The 17,887-nt window shown below is 44.0% G+C and overlaps 1 protein-coding gene across 1 annotated transcript in view; it reads left to right on the top strand.

The window, feature by feature from the left end:
• Positions 1–17,887, top strand: part of MYO7B (myosin VIIB) — a gene marked incomplete at both ends in the record, with an annotated part of 44,671 nt that overhangs the window by 4,962 nt on the left and 21,822 nt on the right. Inside the window, 19 exons of the mRNA XM_082055926.1 lie at positions 1,407–1,560; positions 2,489–2,565; positions 2,876–2,995; positions 3,223–3,365; positions 4,675–4,885; positions 5,615–5,750; positions 5,970–6,130; positions 6,634–6,684; positions 8,391–8,528; positions 9,474–9,626; positions 10,119–10,217; positions 10,772–10,866; positions 12,438–12,522; positions 13,409–13,627; positions 14,251–14,334; positions 14,906–15,082; positions 15,805–16,014; positions 16,910–17,077; positions 17,353–17,433. Coding sequence (XP_081912052.1) covers positions 1,407–1,560; positions 2,489–2,565; positions 2,876–2,995; positions 3,223–3,365; positions 4,675–4,885; positions 5,615–5,750; positions 5,970–6,130; positions 6,634–6,684; positions 8,391–8,528; positions 9,474–9,626; positions 10,119–10,217; positions 10,772–10,866; positions 12,438–12,522; positions 13,409–13,627; positions 14,251–14,334; positions 14,906–15,082; positions 15,805–16,014; positions 16,910–17,077; positions 17,353–17,433 — 2,562 coding nt within the window. The remainder of the gene's footprint in view (positions 1–1,406; positions 1,561–2,488; positions 2,566–2,875; positions 2,996–3,222; positions 3,366–4,674; positions 4,886–5,614; positions 5,751–5,969; positions 6,131–6,633; positions 6,685–8,390; positions 8,529–9,473; positions 9,627–10,118; positions 10,218–10,771; positions 10,867–12,437; positions 12,523–13,408; positions 13,628–14,250; positions 14,335–14,905; positions 15,083–15,804; positions 16,015–16,909; positions 17,078–17,352; positions 17,434–17,887) is intronic.

The raw sequence follows: 17,887 nt of genomic DNA, 5'->3' as shown, positions 1-17,887 counted from the left end.
TTTCTATCAAAGTCACACTTCAGAAATATAAAGGGCACCTTAAAGCAGGTGTGAAATATTCCCCAATTTCACAGGCACTCAGATTTCAGGATCTCATGCCAAGGAGAATACTAATCAGATATATGTACCTTAGGGGAAAATGAATAAGCAGAAACAGTGCCAAGAATCCTAGTTCTTATATCTGATAAAGCTTACATACATAATACAGGAAGCTGCCAATCAATCTGACCTCCAGCAGCCGATGTTCATATCCCTGTCAGGGTTTCTGGTGCCATAGCAGCAGGAGTGCAACATTCATAAGTGAGATTTTTGTAAAGAGCTAATTGGCTGGTTTAGGGCATGAAAGCTATCATGAAAATCCTATTCTTTAGCCTGTGAGAATATCTTATATTAAATATGTCAGGTGGTTTGATTTGGGCTGTTATACAGCCATGGAAAAAAACGGGGCTAAGTCCTGTCTCTGCTGGAGGTAATGGGAGCTGGGCATCTAGTTTCACAGGAAATTAAAGCAAGCCTATAAAACTGTTTCAGGTCTCAAAAGCAAAACCATTAAAGTTGCTGGAGATTATTTCAAATGTAATGTTTTCAAAATAGCTGTGATCCTGCAGCAAGAGCTGATGAGTGCATTTCACACACTGGCCATTCCATAAAAAGGTCTGAAGTTCCCTGGGTCAGCAGAAGGGCAGTATAATACAGAGATAGGAGGATTAGATTAAAGGAGAACATATCCATGACTTTGTTCAGGTCAGTTCTTGGCACAAGCTGGCATGTTTACATGCTGTAAACTGAAATGTCTAGCAATACTTCACTTTTGTAATCATCACACTACATTCTTGCTAATAGCAGGGATGAAAAAGCCATTTTCCCGTCTCCACTGGGGCTGAAAATAGTTTCTATCAGGAGGAGCATTCCAGGACCCACTGTGCAGGCTTTGTTGAAGGTTCTTCGGATGCTGCCTTGGATCCTTTCACCTGTCTTCCACTAGATCCTAGTACTCTGACTTTGAGATCTGCCTTCCAGTACTGATCCAATCCTACTTGCTTTGGTTTGGGATTAGGACTCTTAATTGTCCATTGTCAAAGCAGAGAGAAGAAACCCAAGAAACAGGCACAGCCTTGTATGTGTAGATAGTCTTGTCAAAGTTCCTGTCCTTCTATGCTCCTGAGCAGCCTTCCCTCTCAGCCTTTTTTTTTGGCCTCTCCAGTATTCAGTCTAGCCCTGGAGAAATGCATTATTTACCCATCTGCTAATACATTCTCCTTGAGAGTAAAGATGAGGGAAGAAACAACCAGTGGAAGAGCATAGAGAATAGAATTGTGTACAAGGGTTTGACAGCCTGCAGGTCCTTTGTTCCTCATGTGGGTACCAGGAGGATTTTCCTTACCTGTAGATGTGGTGCCTTGCAGGGCAACTGCATGTCCTGTGACAGCCGGAATGACGCGAAGGATTATGCCCACATCCGCTCAGCTATGAAGATCCTCATGTTCTCAGATTCTGAGCACTGGGACATCAGCAAGATGCTGGCTGCGATCCTGCACCTGGGGAATGTAGAGTTCGAAGGTAAACTCAGCACTGTCTGTGCTTGGTCTTTCCTCAGACTCAACAGTAAAGGTGCTGCCTGCTTCCATCTGCACAGATCAGGTTGTGCTGCTCTGGGTGGACAGGGATGGAAGGGCAGGCAGATAAACACTATGGAATTCTGATTTGTGACTCCACTGCCGAGTGTTTTGAAAAACGCTTTTCTTATTATTTTGTCGTGCTGTCAGGTTCCCATGGTTATAAATAGGCCCTTATCACACAAACTGAAACAAAAGACAATATAATTCCATGTTGCATTTGCCGGTAGTTGTGCTATGCAGCCCAGAGGACACAGAAGCAGTTGGGTGTTGTTCACTGTGGAGATGACAGCAGTCATGCTCCTGGCTGGGCCCGGTGAACACTCACCTGTGTATATGCAGCTCTGGAATGGCATAGGCACAGTCAGGACACCACCAGCGGGATGCCAGAAGCTCTCACAGTTTAGAAAAGGACTCCTGGTCCCTTTGTCATACTGTGATGCCAGCTGGATTCTTTGGAGTAATGCTGGCTGCTAAAATGAGGGATTCCCCTTATTCCCTTTCCTTGTCTAGATTGCCCGCAAGCCAGATACTTGTAAATAAATGTTTTCAGAAACACATTTTCTGAAGTCAGATACCATTTCCCCAGTTCGCCAAGAGTTATTATTTAAAATAAATAAACTTGTCAGTTTTACTGCTATTTTTATACTGATGTTCTGGCATTGTGAGGTCCATGTACATCCCAGGATCCCTGGGTAAAGTCAGAACCTTCCTTAGTAAAATCACCAAACCCGGGGGCTTCGCAGGGAGCTTACAGCCTTGCCACAGTTCCAGAGCTACAGGGTTACAGAAATACAGCTGCAAGGACAGCACAGGCCCCTCCTGCTGTAGCAGGAATTATTCACCCTGAGACTGATGTTTCCTCATTGTAGCGGCTGTATATGACAACTTGGACTGCTCTGATGTGATGGACTCACCGCACTTTTCAGTCGCAACCAAATTGCTTGAGGTAATGGACTCTCGTCTTCTCCCACTAGTCCTCTCCTTCGCCCTTGCTCCCTGAGCACACTGACAAAGCACATCTCTGTAGAGTGTTCATGTATGGATACACATACAGTGGGCACGTCCCCATATTCGTGCTGACACTCAAGTGATGCTGTTGTAGATGTCTCTCTGAACTAGGAGATCTCTAACTGGGGCATCAAGCCACCAGTGAATGCTGCTGGTCAGGCAGTTTGTCTCTTCCTGAGACAGGCTTTATTTGCTGGATCTTCTTCATCTACCTGGAATTGATCAGGTTGCTGTGACTGTTTCTCTAGGTGGATTCCAGTGAGCTCCGGAACAGCCTCACAAACCTCTCCATCATTGTCCGAGGAGAAAGTGTGTCCAGGCCCCTGAACATAATTCAAGCCGCAGATGGCAGGGATGCCTTTGTGAAGGTACCACTGCTTACGTTTTCTCTGATTAAAGCCTGGGGATGCTTTCAGAGCTGACTGTCTTCCTGGTTGAGGAGCCTTTTCTGTGGCAAATGTTCACCCAGAGGGCTCCAGTTCCTCATATTTCTCAGGCATAGTTTGACAGCACTGTAGCAGCATGATAACAAGCAATAAGCTATGTCCAAAGACTGTAATGATGAGCTCTAGTTCCTCTTTAATTTTTTTCTCAGGGTATATATGGACGGATTTTCCTGTGGATAGTGAACAAGATCAACTCAGCCATTTTCAACCCCACTTCTCAGAAGCCTAGAGACAGGCGTCAGTCCATTGGACTCTTGGACATCTTCGGGTTTGAAAACTTCAGCAACAACAGGTAGGAGGTTCTAGATTAATTTCCATTGGGAAGCTGAAAAGCAGCTGATACAAAGGGAAAGAATGAAAAAAAAGACACATGCTCTTTCATTATCATCCTGAGTATCAGAGAAGCAGTGAAATTTCCATCACTGGATTTTCTCAATGATGATCATGCACAGATTTCATTTTTCTTCAGTCTTGGTCATATTTCCACCTCCTCCCCCAGCCTTCATTTTGGTGCAGCCATTGCACAAGTCTATTTCAAAACCTCAGGGATTTTCTCAGAGGAGATGGCTATGAAGCTGCGACAAGCAGGCAGCCACTGTGTGAGGCTGTAGTGTGTCCCCATGTCTCTGTATCAAACCTTCTTGTTCTGTAGCATTTTTACATTGTCTGTTGGAACACTTTTTGCATATAGTACAAAGGAGGTTGTGTTGCGTTTCCCATTTCAGCTCATACATCCATCTTGCTCAGTGTTGTCCCGTCTCTTTTTTGGGGGCTGCTTCATTTCTCTACTCTAAAGGACAGGTCAGCAAAATACTTGGTCAGTACACCATTGTCTAACTGCTGCCTCTCCTACTGGCAGGTTCAGTCCCAAAGCACCATTTCTGTTTGTCCTTCTCTGCAGGGGCAGCTACTTTCTCAGTTATATGGTACTATATCATCAATATTCCACAAACCATCAGCATGTATTCTGCAGCCTTTTCCAATCCATTTCAGCTGAGGCATCTTGCTTGCTTTCCAACAAGATAATGTTCCTCACTGACTTTTGGAACTGTTTTAGGACCTGTTCAGCCCATCTTCTCTCTTTTGTGTTCTCTCCTATTATTTTATGCTATTCCCAAAGGCTGCAATCCACATGGGGCCTCACTGTGCTGAGCTCTCCAAGGGCACACACAGCATGCCACAGCAATTACCAGGTAATGAAACTCAGATGCAGCATTAAGGACTAACAAACAAAAGAAGTGTTAGTGCCAGTGCAAATAAAAACGCCTCCCACACTCATACAGTCAAGCTATTTTCACAGTTACATGTTTCCTTTTGTCTCTAGAGTTTCTTGAAACACAAAGAAGCACTTTGCTTGCTTACTCAGCAACACTAAACCATCAGTTGGCTCATTTCTGCTTATCTTCATCTTAGCAGAAGCAGCATCCCTTATGTTGCTAAGACTGGCAACATGCAGTGGTGTTGCTCATTAACACTGTAGAATATTGCAGTAGCATACCTGGATATGTATTTAATACAGAGAATAGACAAATACCATAGAGCAGTGCAGGACTGGCCAAGGCTCAGGGCTGACCACAGGTTCCCACTTTGTCCCTCTCCAGCTTTGAGCAGCTCTGCATTAACATTGCCAACGAGCACCTTCAGCAGTTCTTCGTGCACCACGTCTTCAAGCTGGAGCAAGAAGAATACCTTGCGGAGAACATTACCTGGAGGAACATTGACTTCACTGATAATCACCAGGCACTGGAAGTCATCGCACTCAAGCCTATGAATATCATCTCCCTCATTGATGAAGAGAGCAAGTTCCCAAAGGTAAATCTTTAGTTTCACTTGTAATGCCTGGCTGTGCACACAGCTCACAAGTAATGCTTGGCTTTACACACAGAAAAGTGCAAAGATGGCTTTCAGATACATTATGAGAGGCAACATCTTCTCTCTATAGATGTTCCTTTTAAGTCAGCTCACCATACAAATGCTTCACGCCGCTGGAGTGTGCTCTTCCTGGTACCTCACTGTTGAAACTCCTACAGCTGTTCCAGACAGAGAAGGAAAGAATCCAGATCACTTTACAAGGGCTTCTTAGGAAATCTTTGCATTCACATATTGTTTGAGGATAGTTCTGCTGCTGGGCTGGGCTGCAGCCTGCTCTTTCTTCTCCTGGATGGCAGATCTAGTTGAGCAATGTCACCGGCGTGAGGAAATATTGTTCTGCAAAGGCCAGGGATCTCAAACAGGAGTGCAGAGATGAAAGTAGCATCTGATCTCAGACATCCCTGCAGAGCATTTTCATAGTCTCCAGAGCATGGTGAGGCTAAGCAGGACTGCTGGTGCACCAGTCAGATGGCAATGCGGGCATATCCAGAAAAAAAGACCCTACCTCAACTCATCTGTAGTCCTCAGGTAACAATTTGAGAGGATCATACGCATGCAGAATTTGAGCCTTCGCTATTTATGAGCATCACTTTCATTTGTTTGCTAAGCATAGGCCAGTGCTGTGGGGAATCTGCTTAACTGTCCTTTTTTGCCTGTATTTGTTTCTAGGGCACAGATGCCACCATGCTTGTCAAAATCAACTCCCTCCATGGCAAAAGTAACATCTACATCCCACCTAGGAGCGTTCATGACACCAAGTTTGGCATCAACCATTTTGCTGGGGTTGTCTTTTATGAATCAAAAGGTGAGCCTATCTCTGCTGGTTATGGAGGGTGAAGAGAAGGGCATGACCTGCCCTGGATTTGTGGCACTGCAGGGTAGTATTGATCTGCAGTCAGATCAGGAGGATTACTCTAAACTAATCTGCAAGTTACTGTAAATTAAGTGGATTTTACCTAGACAGAGTGGCACTAGAGCCAGCAGGCCACAGAGATGACAAGCTCATTCTGTTTCCATCCTATAGATTTCCTGGAAAAAAATCGGGACACACTGAGTGCTAATGTCATGCAAGTGGTTCATTCCTCCAAAAACAAATTCCTGAAAGAGATTTTCCAGGTGGAAACAACCCCACCTACTCTGGGACGTGGGACCATCCGGCATCTTGGAGCTGACCAGGCCTACAAGGTTGGCTTACTGGCACAGAGTTGCAGAAACAAGTCATTTCTCCTCCCTTCCATAAGGTTCTGGCTGTTCTTGACCTCCTCTTTCTTTTGCAAATCCCTACCCCTTTCATTCAACTAATTTCTGCAGAGTAGTCTCCAAGAAAAGCCAGGGTCTGGTGTTCATACTGTAAACAATTGCAGTGTCAGCCCTGTATCCCAGGACACCTGTGTAGTCATCTGTGCACAGGGGTGTGGGGAGCCTTGTCCTGCATGTAGTGAAAACAAAGCTGTAAAGCGCAGCAGGCTGGAAACAGCATGGGGCAGAGTTCAAGTTCTCTGCCCTGCTGCAACTTTCTGAGCATTTAACTATGCAGTGTCATCACTGTATAAAGGTATTTTTGCTTTTAATGTTTGTATCTTTGAATTTTCCTGTCAAGGTACAGAACAAACAGTCAGCTTGCTATCTTACCTGTTATCTGTCTATTCTCCTGGCATAATTTTCTGATCCTGTCTGTTCTTCCTCAGTCTTTATCCCAATGTGGCTTTCTGCTGTCCAGAACATCAGGCCATGGACAGGTAAGCATCCTGGGGGAGAAGAATGTCACAGTTGGTACAAACAGCAACAGACAACTGGCTTAGCTTCTCTTAAATGCTATGAATACCTCCAGATCAAATATCAGGTCTATCTACACTGCTCTAATGCCCTAGTGAGTTTTGTCTCTATAAATAAGGTTGTGTTACTGAGAAAAAACCTTTCCTTATATTGAGAAAGTACAGCAGCATGTCAAGAAAGGAGATCTAAATGTGAGGTACTGCCCATTTCAAAATGCACAGAAGTTAGCTGAAATACCCGTATTAATTTCAAATACATTGGGCCACTGTCAGGCAGCCTAAGAAGCAGGGTACAGAAAAATATAGTGAATGAAGTGCTAGAAAAACTTTGCTGTCCTAAGCTTTCAGAGTTGCTCTTCTGACACACTAGGGCAGAAAAGTCACCACTATCTCAATAAAAAAAAGCAACTTTAATAGTGTTATATGTGTGAGATCCTGTGGTTGTCCCATTGATTTACTGGTGTAGCAGAAAGGCCTCTAAGATCTGGGAGTGCAAATTGCTTTTAACTCTCACACACTTAGACATGCTGTTACGATCTTATTTTGAGCAGATGCTTGCTAGCCCTAAGATGCATCAGAACTGCCATGAGACATTCCCAGAACAGTTTTCCAAAGGCGTGTGTGTGTGATCGCTGGAGGGCAGCATTGCCCTGTAGCTAAAGCAGAAGGAGGCAACTTGAGTGCTAAAAAAGGCACTTTAAACTTAAGAACCAGGAGAAGGAGGTACCATAAAAACCATGAAAGTGAGGGGAACCACTGGACTTTAAAATATTTGGGAAAAACAAAACAAAACACCCAAACAAACCACAACCCACAAAAAAACCCCAAACAAACTTTATACGTAGCTGTATTGTGCTGCAATGATTAGCTCCATGCCTGTATGTCAAAGGCCAGTGGAGTCTTTTTCTACTTGGAATCTCCACTGCTGTCACTAGAATTTAATGTGCCCTTAAAACATCCCAGGAGGTAGAAGCTTAGGCCTATTGTGATGATCTGTGTGAAAAAGACATGGGTGGAACTTGCTGTCAGAAAAGCTGAGGAAGTCTGGAGCTAACTGTGGCCAAGTGCAATCCCTCTGGGGTTACACTATTGCAACTGGGAGCAAGATTCGACACAGGAGCAGTGAGACATAAAGCACTTTATATGCAGCCATAAACAGAGTAGATCTTACCTTATCCTCCAATAAAAGTTTGCCTTTTCACGGTAAGGTGATCAGTCATCCTGATCACTAAGGAACAAGCTGTTTGGGATCTGTGGCATTCCAGGTTAGCTGTGCGATAACAGCAGAACCTCTGGCCTTATTGCTTTGGGGGCTGCTGTTCTCACCAAGCTCTCAGGCACACACCCATGAATAATCTCTTGGCACTAGGTCTTACGCTAAACACAGCCTCGGTTGGCAGAGACAGGCTTGTGTGGGCTCCTGTGGGTGGAATTTCTTCTCCCACAGCCACTCCCACTGCTAGAACTTAGTGACCAAGTAGGCGAAAGAGCTCAGTGTCGTTTCTTCGCAAGAATAACCCCAAATTAATAAGATGCAGTTGGCCAGTTTAGCTTCCATGTAATTTTTTTTTCCTGGCAGTTGTGTTATGTTGTACAAAAATACAAAGGTTAATCAGTTGGCCCTCTGACAGTGAATGATGCAGCAGTCAGCATGTGCTTACTCTTCCCAGGGCTTGGATACCACCAAACGGCTCTCTACTCTGGGAGGGCAGTTCAAGCAATCCCTGGAAAAACTGATGAAAATCCTTGAGCAGTGCCAGCCATACTTCATCCGCTGCATCAAGCCAAATGACTACAAGAAACCACTGGTAATGTTTCAACAATATGAGGTCTTGTCTTCAGTAAACTTTTTAATGAGAAAAAGCTGTCAGTTGCTGTGTAGTGTTTTATATCTGTACTTCAGCCCGGGAGAGCTAGAGCACAGTCTATTGCTGAAAATAAAAGGGATGTAGTATATAGCATTGTTCATTTACAAAAACATCTCTAAAAGCATCATAGACTAATAGATGGCATAAAAGTATGTAGGTGTATTACCAAAAATCATTGGAAAAGCCTTTCCTGTAAAGACAAAATTGGTGAGTTTCTAGCCCCTCAACAGGGGGACAAACGAAAAACATTAAGATCAGACAATGATCATACACTATGAAATAACCTGAGAGAGAACAGGGGAACTGTTGGTGTATGAGAGGGGTGATGTGGCTTAATTTGATACTACAGGAGAAGAGGAGCGAGTTTGTCATTAAGAGGCTTGGCTGAAATTCAGGAGATCATGACCCAGTTCTAAATTAAAACCTTGTATAGTGTTGATCAAGTGACTTAATAATTTTAAAGTACTGTATGTGGCTTAGTCAGCTTACTTTTAATGTGCATTACAAGAAATTAGCATCACTCATGCTATGCTTTGCACAGCCATGCCCAAAGGGCCTAAGTTGCTACTGTAGTTTCGCACCTGCAAAATGATAAGAACAATTTATTGTTCATCTGAAATTGCAGTTCTGGAATTGAAAACAGTTGCTAAAACCAGACTGCAGTTAATGGACTGTTTCCACTGCTGATAAACACAAATTTGAAAACCCTTTGGGGTGACTTGTTTATGCCTGTAACAAATTAATTTAGGGCACTAAGGAAATAAGTGCAATTAAAACAAGCATAATGGGCCATTTTGCAGGCACTCTGAGGCTGGAGGTTAATAGGTATATTTTAAGGAATGCTGCGTGTGTATCTTCCTTCAGTGCTAAGTCTCCTCCTTTCAGTTGTTCGATCGGGAACTGTGTATCAAACAGCTGCGATATTCAGGGATGATGGAGACCATTCAGATCAGGAAATCTGGCTACCCAATTCGCTACACCTTTGAGGAGTTCTTTGAGAGATACAGAGTCCTCCTGCCGTGGTCTCTTCGAGAACAGGTGTGTTAGCACAAACTTGTATTTAAGACTAATCCAGCTTTTCCTTATGAGGCTTTAGTCTTTCCCACAGTAGAGAGTTCTTGGATTATTGCTGGCACAGCTGAGAGAGCTGTCATCACAGTAACTGTCACCACAGTAACTGCAGCTAAATACTTAAGTACTTACTTGGAGTCCAGCTATCCTTGATCTGCCCCACAAAGACATCACAGGCAGGGTGGCATCCCCATTGCCCTCGGGTGTTTCATTTCTGTAATCACACACTTGTGAGGTCTCTAACATCCTTCTTGCACTTGAACTCTACACACCTATTCCTCCTTTTCTTGACCATTTGAGCCAAACCGCTTTCATTCATTATACCATCAGCCTAGAGGTCTGTAAGACCTCATCTGTTTCTGTTCTTTGCCCTTTGAAATGCAGGGCAATAGATCCTTACATAGTACAGCTGCTGTGTTTCCAATCAAGTCCTAACATGATGATGCTTTTGCACATCAGCTGAAGAATGACGCTCGACAGAGCTGTATCAGCATCTCTGAAGCAGTGCTGGGCAAGAATGAAAGCTGGCAAGCTGGAAAGACCAAGATTTTCCTTAAAGTAAGTAAAAAGAACAGTCTATTGTGTCTTCTCCTAAAAAAATGGGTTCTTCAGAGTATAGCTTGACCTGCTTGTGCAAGAGTGGCCAGACAGACAGACTGGGTTCTTGTATAAACTTTCTCTTGAATCTGAGGCTGGATCTTTGTTCCTGAAGGCCAAGTAATTCAGTGGACTCGGGTTGGTGCAGGAGAGGCTGATGCCATTTCTGTGCTCCAGTATTGCAGCTGGAGCAGCACCGTGCAATACATTGGTCTCAGCTCAAGCATAAAAAAGAACTGGATCCCAGCACACTGTTGCAGGGGTCTTCCTTGCCCACACCATTCCCACAGGTACAGTCTTACTGCAGGCAGGTTCTCTGCTTGTTTATGGCCACAGCCAGATGTGGTGTGGCCAGGTGGTGTGCACTCTTACCACTACAGTTCCTTAAATGCATTTTAATCACAGCTTGCACTCCATCATGCTGATTTTGGGCCTCTTTCAGACTGCGCATCCAGTTTTCAGAAGTTGTGGGGGGGTGTCTGCTCAGCTGCCATATCCACCCTTTCTTTTAACAGGATCATCACGATACAGTATTGGAGCTGCAACGCCAAAATATACTCACAGATAAGGTTCTTCTTATCCAGAAGGTGATGAGAGGATTGAAGGACAGGTCAGTGATCATCCAGAGGGCAATTTGCTTTGGTTTAAAGCAGTAATCTTTGTGGTGCCATATAACACACTCAATGAGGCATTTTTGAGTATGAAATGTGTTAATCCATACATTCCACTAGGCCTAAATTCAGCACTCATCATGTAACAGTGCATCTATGCAGATTTTGCACAAAGATTTGTTCTGGCTCAGTTTCTTTATCTTTATGATGCTTTTCAAAATGCATGGCTGTGGCACAGGCAGTTTGTATGAAGAGGAAGGGCTGAAAGGAGGATTTGCACTTAATATTTCTAGTAAACAGTAGGTATTTGGAAAGCAGGAAATCCCCATGGAATCTGTGTCCTCCTCAGAGCTACAAGGAGTCTCTTCTTTAGGATATATCTTTGATATAATACAGATAAAAAATAATCAGACATAAACTAACTATAGTCCTTTTTGCCAAAGATGCACAATTCTTGCATTGGGTCTGGTTGAGTTTGAAATATCTTCAGAAGTGAAATTTAGGCACTGTCAAGTAAATGTTTGTCCTCATTAAATGTTTTACATCATGATTTGTGGTCTTCTATCCACCAACCAGAACCATAATACAGGACTGAATCCCGGTTTGGTTTACAAATTTTCCTGACAGTAGAGACGCAAGAACGATAGACCATGACACAAATACCCCAAACTTCCCTCTTTTTTTCAAACTCTGCCTGCTATCTAACAGAGTATCACCTCTCTCTAAAAGCCTGATCTTGCTTCTATTTTTAAACCATCAGAGCTACGTGCCACTTCTGGCAGCCATGATGTGACAGCTTTTACCATCATCTTTTCTCATCTTGCTCAGATGGGCTCCAGTTAGGACATGGGAGCAAGTGGTCATCAGATGGGGGAGGCAACTTACCCAGGCTTGATGCAAGAGCCTTTTCAGTTCTTACAGAGCTCTCCTACCATAGCAGTTAATTTGTTTTGCTGTTGCCATAACTATTTCTGCAGCATTAAGGGGAAAGTCAGCTTGGATGTATAAAGGTGGATTAGTAATACTTCTGTCCCATCCTTTCTACTGGCAAATGGATAGCAAAGCAAATAGGAAAACACTTTGTGAGCTCAACTGATTCATGGTGCTGCTTCACTTGCAGAATGAGCTGAGCCTAGAGGAAATCTGAGGCCTTTATTTACCGAAAAGGTCAGGCAAAACAATCTATTCTGGCCTTTCCATCAGCATGGAGAATATGTAAGCAGACAAAATGCTTTGAGTGAGGATAATTTTGAAGCATGGGGTACAGAAGTGTCTGACCAGAGTGATCTTTCTGCTACAAACTAATACTTTTCTTGGGCTACACAGAAGCAGTAAAAACAGCCCTTGCTGTGCTTCAAACTTGCCCTGGATAGATATTTACTAATAACTGAGCTAGTTAGTTTAATAACAGCTTTTCTGGCTGTAGTGTTCCTAGACAGCGGACAAAGCTGAGATCAGAGTGCAAGCACCCCATAACAGGAAAAAAACCCACCACATTAATCTTTACTGTTATTGTAAGAAGAAGCAGAAATAACTTATTGCTTGTCACCTTACCTGTCTGTTTGCTTAGGAAGCAGTTTCTGAAACAGAGGAGGTCTGCCATAGCCATTCAGTCAGCCTGGCGAGGCTACTGCTGCCGGAAGGATTTCAGAATGGTAAGAGGCAGGTGTATATAGAAATATATCTATTTATATATGTGTGTGTGTCTCTATTCATATACTATGCCCTGCCAGACTGGTTGGAGTGTTAGGAATGAAGATACTCACAACTGAAGGAAGGAGAAGCAAGATGGCAGGGTGTAAAGAAGGGTTGCAAAGGTGACCTGACATATGAGTGCTCCCATACTTCTTCTAGTCAGCAGTCCACCATGCTGCCAGCAAAGTGTCCTCCAAAACTGTTACAGGAAAACTGGGAATCTGTAAAAAATTACCAGAAAAATCATTATATCAATCTCACATTATTAAAAATATTGTCTACTCTTCTATAGATGGTGGGTTTTCTCAGTGAGGAAAGCTGCGCCACATTGAGGGTGCTCACATATTGTATATCTGTGTGGCAGGGATTATTATTAGTATATCCCATGCATCCTGTTCACAAGGGGCAGAAGAAAAAACTACCAGTCAGAAACATTTTCTGTTCTGCATCAGTGACGCAATTTCTATCTGAAGAGCCAGGCTGTTGTCCTGCACTCCGCCCCATCCTCCTCTGCTGCTTCTCTTGGGATTGGCACACTCATCTCTCCAATGACGCACCTTTTCTTTTTTTTTCCATTCACTTGGCTTCTTTTCTGCTCTCTTCCTTCCCTTGTCATAATCCCAGGCTACCATTGCCACTTCCTGGAGCCACTCCCTAGAACAACTCCCCAAAAGATCTCTATACAATCTAGTTTAAAAAGCTTATTACTGGCAGAATACAAAGCATAAAGGGCAGTGTCCCACTATCCCCTTCCATTGACTTTATCCAGTTACCTGATTTTATCTTCTACTCATCCCAACTTACTACCAGTAACCATAATAATACTTTTTTCTCCACCTCCCCCAGGTTATGCTGGGTTTCAGGCGCCTGCAGGCCATGTACCGCAGCCGGCAGCTTGCTAAACAATATGAAACAACCCGTGTTCGTATCATCAGGCTTCAAGCCATGTGCCGTGGTTACCTAATGCGACAAAAGATAGCAGAGCAGAAGAAAGCTGTATGTGTTATACAGGCATATGCAAGGGGCATGTTTGCTCGCCAAACCTACCAAAGGATGAAAAGGGAGGTATGTTCACAGATACCATGTGAAGATGATGTTTCTATGAGGTTCTGATAGAGATTTAATGACCAGCAAGTGTTACCATAGCATAGCACTGGATATGGATATTTATTTTGGGATATTTTATTTTGAGCTCATGTCAAGTATGAAAGCAGAGTTTTAAGCAGACTGATCTTGTTTATGTTTGTTTTCTGTGTTCATTATCATGGATCAGAACTGTTTTTGACAGAAGGGAGGAAAAGAGATAAGATGTGCATCAGTCACTCCTGCACAGAAAGGTCAATTTCTACAGCAAGGCCTGATGCTTTCACTTAGGGATCCATTCAAGAGTGAATCCTAATGCAGTGTATCTTGTGTATCTGGCACTGCTAGAGAAAATCCTGTCCTTACTATCTTGGCTGCCCACAGCACACGGGAGGCCTTTCTGTGATTTCCTTCCTGTATTAATGCTGTACAAACAGGACAAAGCCAGTTTGTAGATCCCTGCCTGTGGCCTGTTCCCTAAAATGCCAAATCTAGAACTGAGTTCCTGTTAGGATCCAGTCCTGGTGTGGATAGCTTGTTAATGGCAGATGGGAGCCAGCTCAGCAGTGCTGGAAACACTCACAGAACAGTCCTGTTGTCCACAGAATATCCGCTTGGAAGAAGAGAAACGTCTCATCCAAGTCCTTGGACCAGTGAAAGCAAGGGAAGAAGCTATGAGGTTAGAAAAGGTAGGTATGTTGGCAGAGGAACACTGAATGCTCTGTTCCTTGGCCGACAAGATAGCTTACCCAGCTCGCACTTGTGGGTTTGCTCAAAGATTTGGGCTCTGCTATATTTTAATAAAAAGCAGACATAGTTGTAAACCTATTTGTAAGGATGATTTGGAAATGGGACAAGGCACATTTCTGCTTGCAGTATGAGCTGGGACTTTAGCCAAACAAGCAAAATGCTATTACAGCCCCCTGACACTAAACATTTTTAAATTTTACATAATGTGAGTTTTTCTGCTGTTAGGAATTCTGTGGTTTTCCTGTATTACTTCTTGTCAATGAAGCTCTTGAAAAATTGCACATCATTATTAATAGGCCAACAGGACATCTGTAAGAGCAAGGCCCTGCTGCTGATATGCCAGGTCTTTGTGACTGCTTAGCACAAGCAAAATTTTACTTCACATTCCAACACTGTGTTAGCAGAACTGGACCTCACTGTCATAACATCTTTGCAATAGTGTTTAGTCCTTAAAGTCAATGCCAGTAGAATCAGGTTCTAGTCATGCCTAACCAGTGTCTCTGTTTAAAGGAACACCTGGCTGCTCTGGAGAGAGAGGAGACAGAAGCAAGACAAAAGAGGAATGCTCTTGCCAATAAACCAACAAATAATGATGTTATCAGCGACCAGGAAATGGTGGACAAAATTTTTGGTTTCTTACCTTCTATGATCGGAGGCCAGGAAGGACAGGCTCCTCTGGGTTTTGAGGTACAGAGATGTAGACTGGTAGTGGGTCATGTTCATCCCTCGTGTACGTCCGTTGACTTTGTTGTAATCCCATCAGTGGTCAATTCTGTTCAATGACCTTCTGTACAGTGAAAGAATCACCAAAATTACTAATCCAGACAGTTTCTTTGGGATCTGCTTTCAGAGATCAGCTCCCAAAAGTTTTTGGTCACATGCAGTTTGGGGACTACGTGTCTTCAAAAGCAATTGCACATTTGTTTCTTTGGCCCAGCAGGCCCTCAACAAATAGTGCCATTCTTTGCATTTTGGCATCCACCACATGTTCTGCTGATAGTGCTCTCAGTAATTTTCCATCTGACACAAGCTGGAAGTTCAGGACCCAAGTTATCCCATGTTCTTAAAAGCAAAATTTGAGCTATACTGGTCCTGACAGCTGTGCAGGATGGGATGGGGTAGGGAGAGGCAAGCAGAGTGGAATGATCTGGGTTAGTGCAGGATGTGACCAATAAGACAGCACCTGGATTTTTTACCAGAATGTTCTTGCTGAAGACCAATCCAGGATGAATCTCAGAAGAACAATGTCTGTGTCCCAGTGATCTGTTGGTAGCAGTTGAAAATGGCTTTGGAGTTAGCTGGAAAACCAAATTCTGGAGGACCTATGGCCTAGAAAAACAAACAAACATAAAATAAGAATATCAGAGTACAGACGAAGAAAATATGCTTCTTCCTCATGTTCTGCACAGGACTTGGAAACAAAGCCTAACAAGCTGGAGGAGGTGGACCTGGATATGATTCCTATGAGTGTGGAGCTAGAAGAGGAAGCAGATGACTTGGAAGAGTACACCTTCCCAAAGTTTGCAGCCACTTATTTCCAGGGGTCATCTACACATACACATATCCGGAGACAGCTGCGGCACCCACTGCTCTACCACGATGACAAGGACAACGTCCTGGTATCTTGTCCCTTGTTGTTGTTGAGCCTGCTCCCTCCACAGCCCTGGCTTCTTCAGCTCCCCCATCCTTGGTTCCCCCAGCCTCTGGCACAGCCCTGGGAACCCTAGAGCCAAGCAGATAGTCCTCAGCACTTGCATGGGAGTAGTAGTTCCCATCAGCATTTTTTGGCACCTTGCAGGCAGGCATTTCACACAGATACCTGCCCAAAACAAGATCTCTGGTCACCTAAAGATCTCTGGCCTGCCTAAAGAGGGAAATCTGAGGCTTGTTTTGACCCTTTGGGGGCAAAAACAGACTGGAGAGAAACAGCAGAGCTCACCCATCTCTCTGCTCTTGTTAGGGTTGCTGGTCTGAGAGTTAGGACACAAAGGGGAGGTTCGGGCATCCAATTTTCCTGTTGAACCACAGGGAGATTTAGAAGGGGAGTTTTTCTTGGTGCTAAGCAGCCTTGCAGAATGGAAGATCCTGTGCTGCAAAAGCTTTCCTATTACTTGGCTTTCTAGTTCTGGGCATGAGGGCTCCTGGAAGAGCTCACTGCACTGCTTGTCTGTCCAGGTGGGTAAAAAGTTCAGCCAGGATTTCTCCACGTCCCTCCAGCTGCAGCACACCTGCAAGGTACCAGTAAAGGGAATGGTGAGGGCTCAGCAACCACAGAACAAAGCTGATGTTCCCACTAGAGCTGCACCGTCTTGCTTTAGCATGAGAGTGTTGTGAATGTTGCTCTCACGTTGTTTGACATGAAAATAAACTCCTGGTGTAAGCAGTGGGAGGAGATGGGAATTTTAACAGCTTGAACCACGTAAAAGAAGCAAGTGCTCTCGTCTAAACAGAACGAAATGGCATGAGGCCATTGGTTCTCTTGGCAGTTTCTGACTGTGCTTTCTGCCACTACAGGCTTCTCTTGTCGTGTGGGTTGTCATCCTGAGGTTCATGGGCGACCTGCCAGAGCCAGCAATGTTTGCCAAGAATGCCACCACCAAGAGCAGCTCCATGATGACACAAATATATGACACACTTGGCAGGAAAAACCAGGTCCAGTTCACAAACAACAGCCCAAATATGGTGAGAGGAGCAGGATATGTTTGTATTTTCATTTTCTTTCCTTGTTTTCTGTGCTGTTCTACCAAGAATAAGAAAAGCAAAGGAACCTTTCATGCTACTGTACTTGAAACGCTAGAAGTGCAAAAGGGCCCTGTCCATCCTGGAAGGACACTGCAGCTCCTTCTGGCAGAAGGGGACAAAGCAAAAACATCTCAATTTGAGCATCTTTCCTTCCTTAATGAATCGCTCTTGCTGTGCATTAAACTAATTTCCTATAATGGTAATGTGTGTTGTAGAGAGAAAACAGAAAGGATAACAAGATTTCCAAGGGAATCTCTTCCCTGAAGCTGAAACGGTCATCCAAGTTGACAGGGAAGGTAAGAGGTGGAAATAAATTGCTTCCCCTAAGACTTTTTGCCTGGAACCCTGTCTTCACCTTCTGACAGACTTTATGTGACAGTGACCTCCCAGCTGGGAACTTGCTCCCCCACCAAGCCAGTGCGGCCCTGTGTACGGGACACCTGGTGCACTGTTGTTCTTTTGAACTGCTGTCATGCATTCTCTGGCAGATTCACTTCATCCCTTCCTGCTGAAGAATGAGTCCTGAACTTAAGGAACAAGTTATTATTGAGAATTGTCGGTATTACAGAACAGTTTGGCCAAGGGCCTGCACAGACTGAGAACCACCCCATGCTTACGGCTGTAGAGGACAGTACAAGAAAGTTCTCATAGCCAGTAAAAATAGTGCTGTAACACCACAGTTTAGGAGTGAGATTGTGGGGCAGGGCGAGGTATGGCCTGTTCTAACTGCTCCTGCACTGAACAGAAAGT

This window comes from Streptopelia decaocto (assembly GCF_964273445.1).
Source record: "Streptopelia decaocto genome assembly, chromosome: 6".
In the NCBI taxonomy this organism is placed as follows: Eukaryota; Metazoa; Chordata; class Aves; order Columbiformes; family Columbidae; genus Streptopelia; species Streptopelia decaocto.
This window is presented reverse-complemented; position numbering and strand designations above follow the sequence as displayed.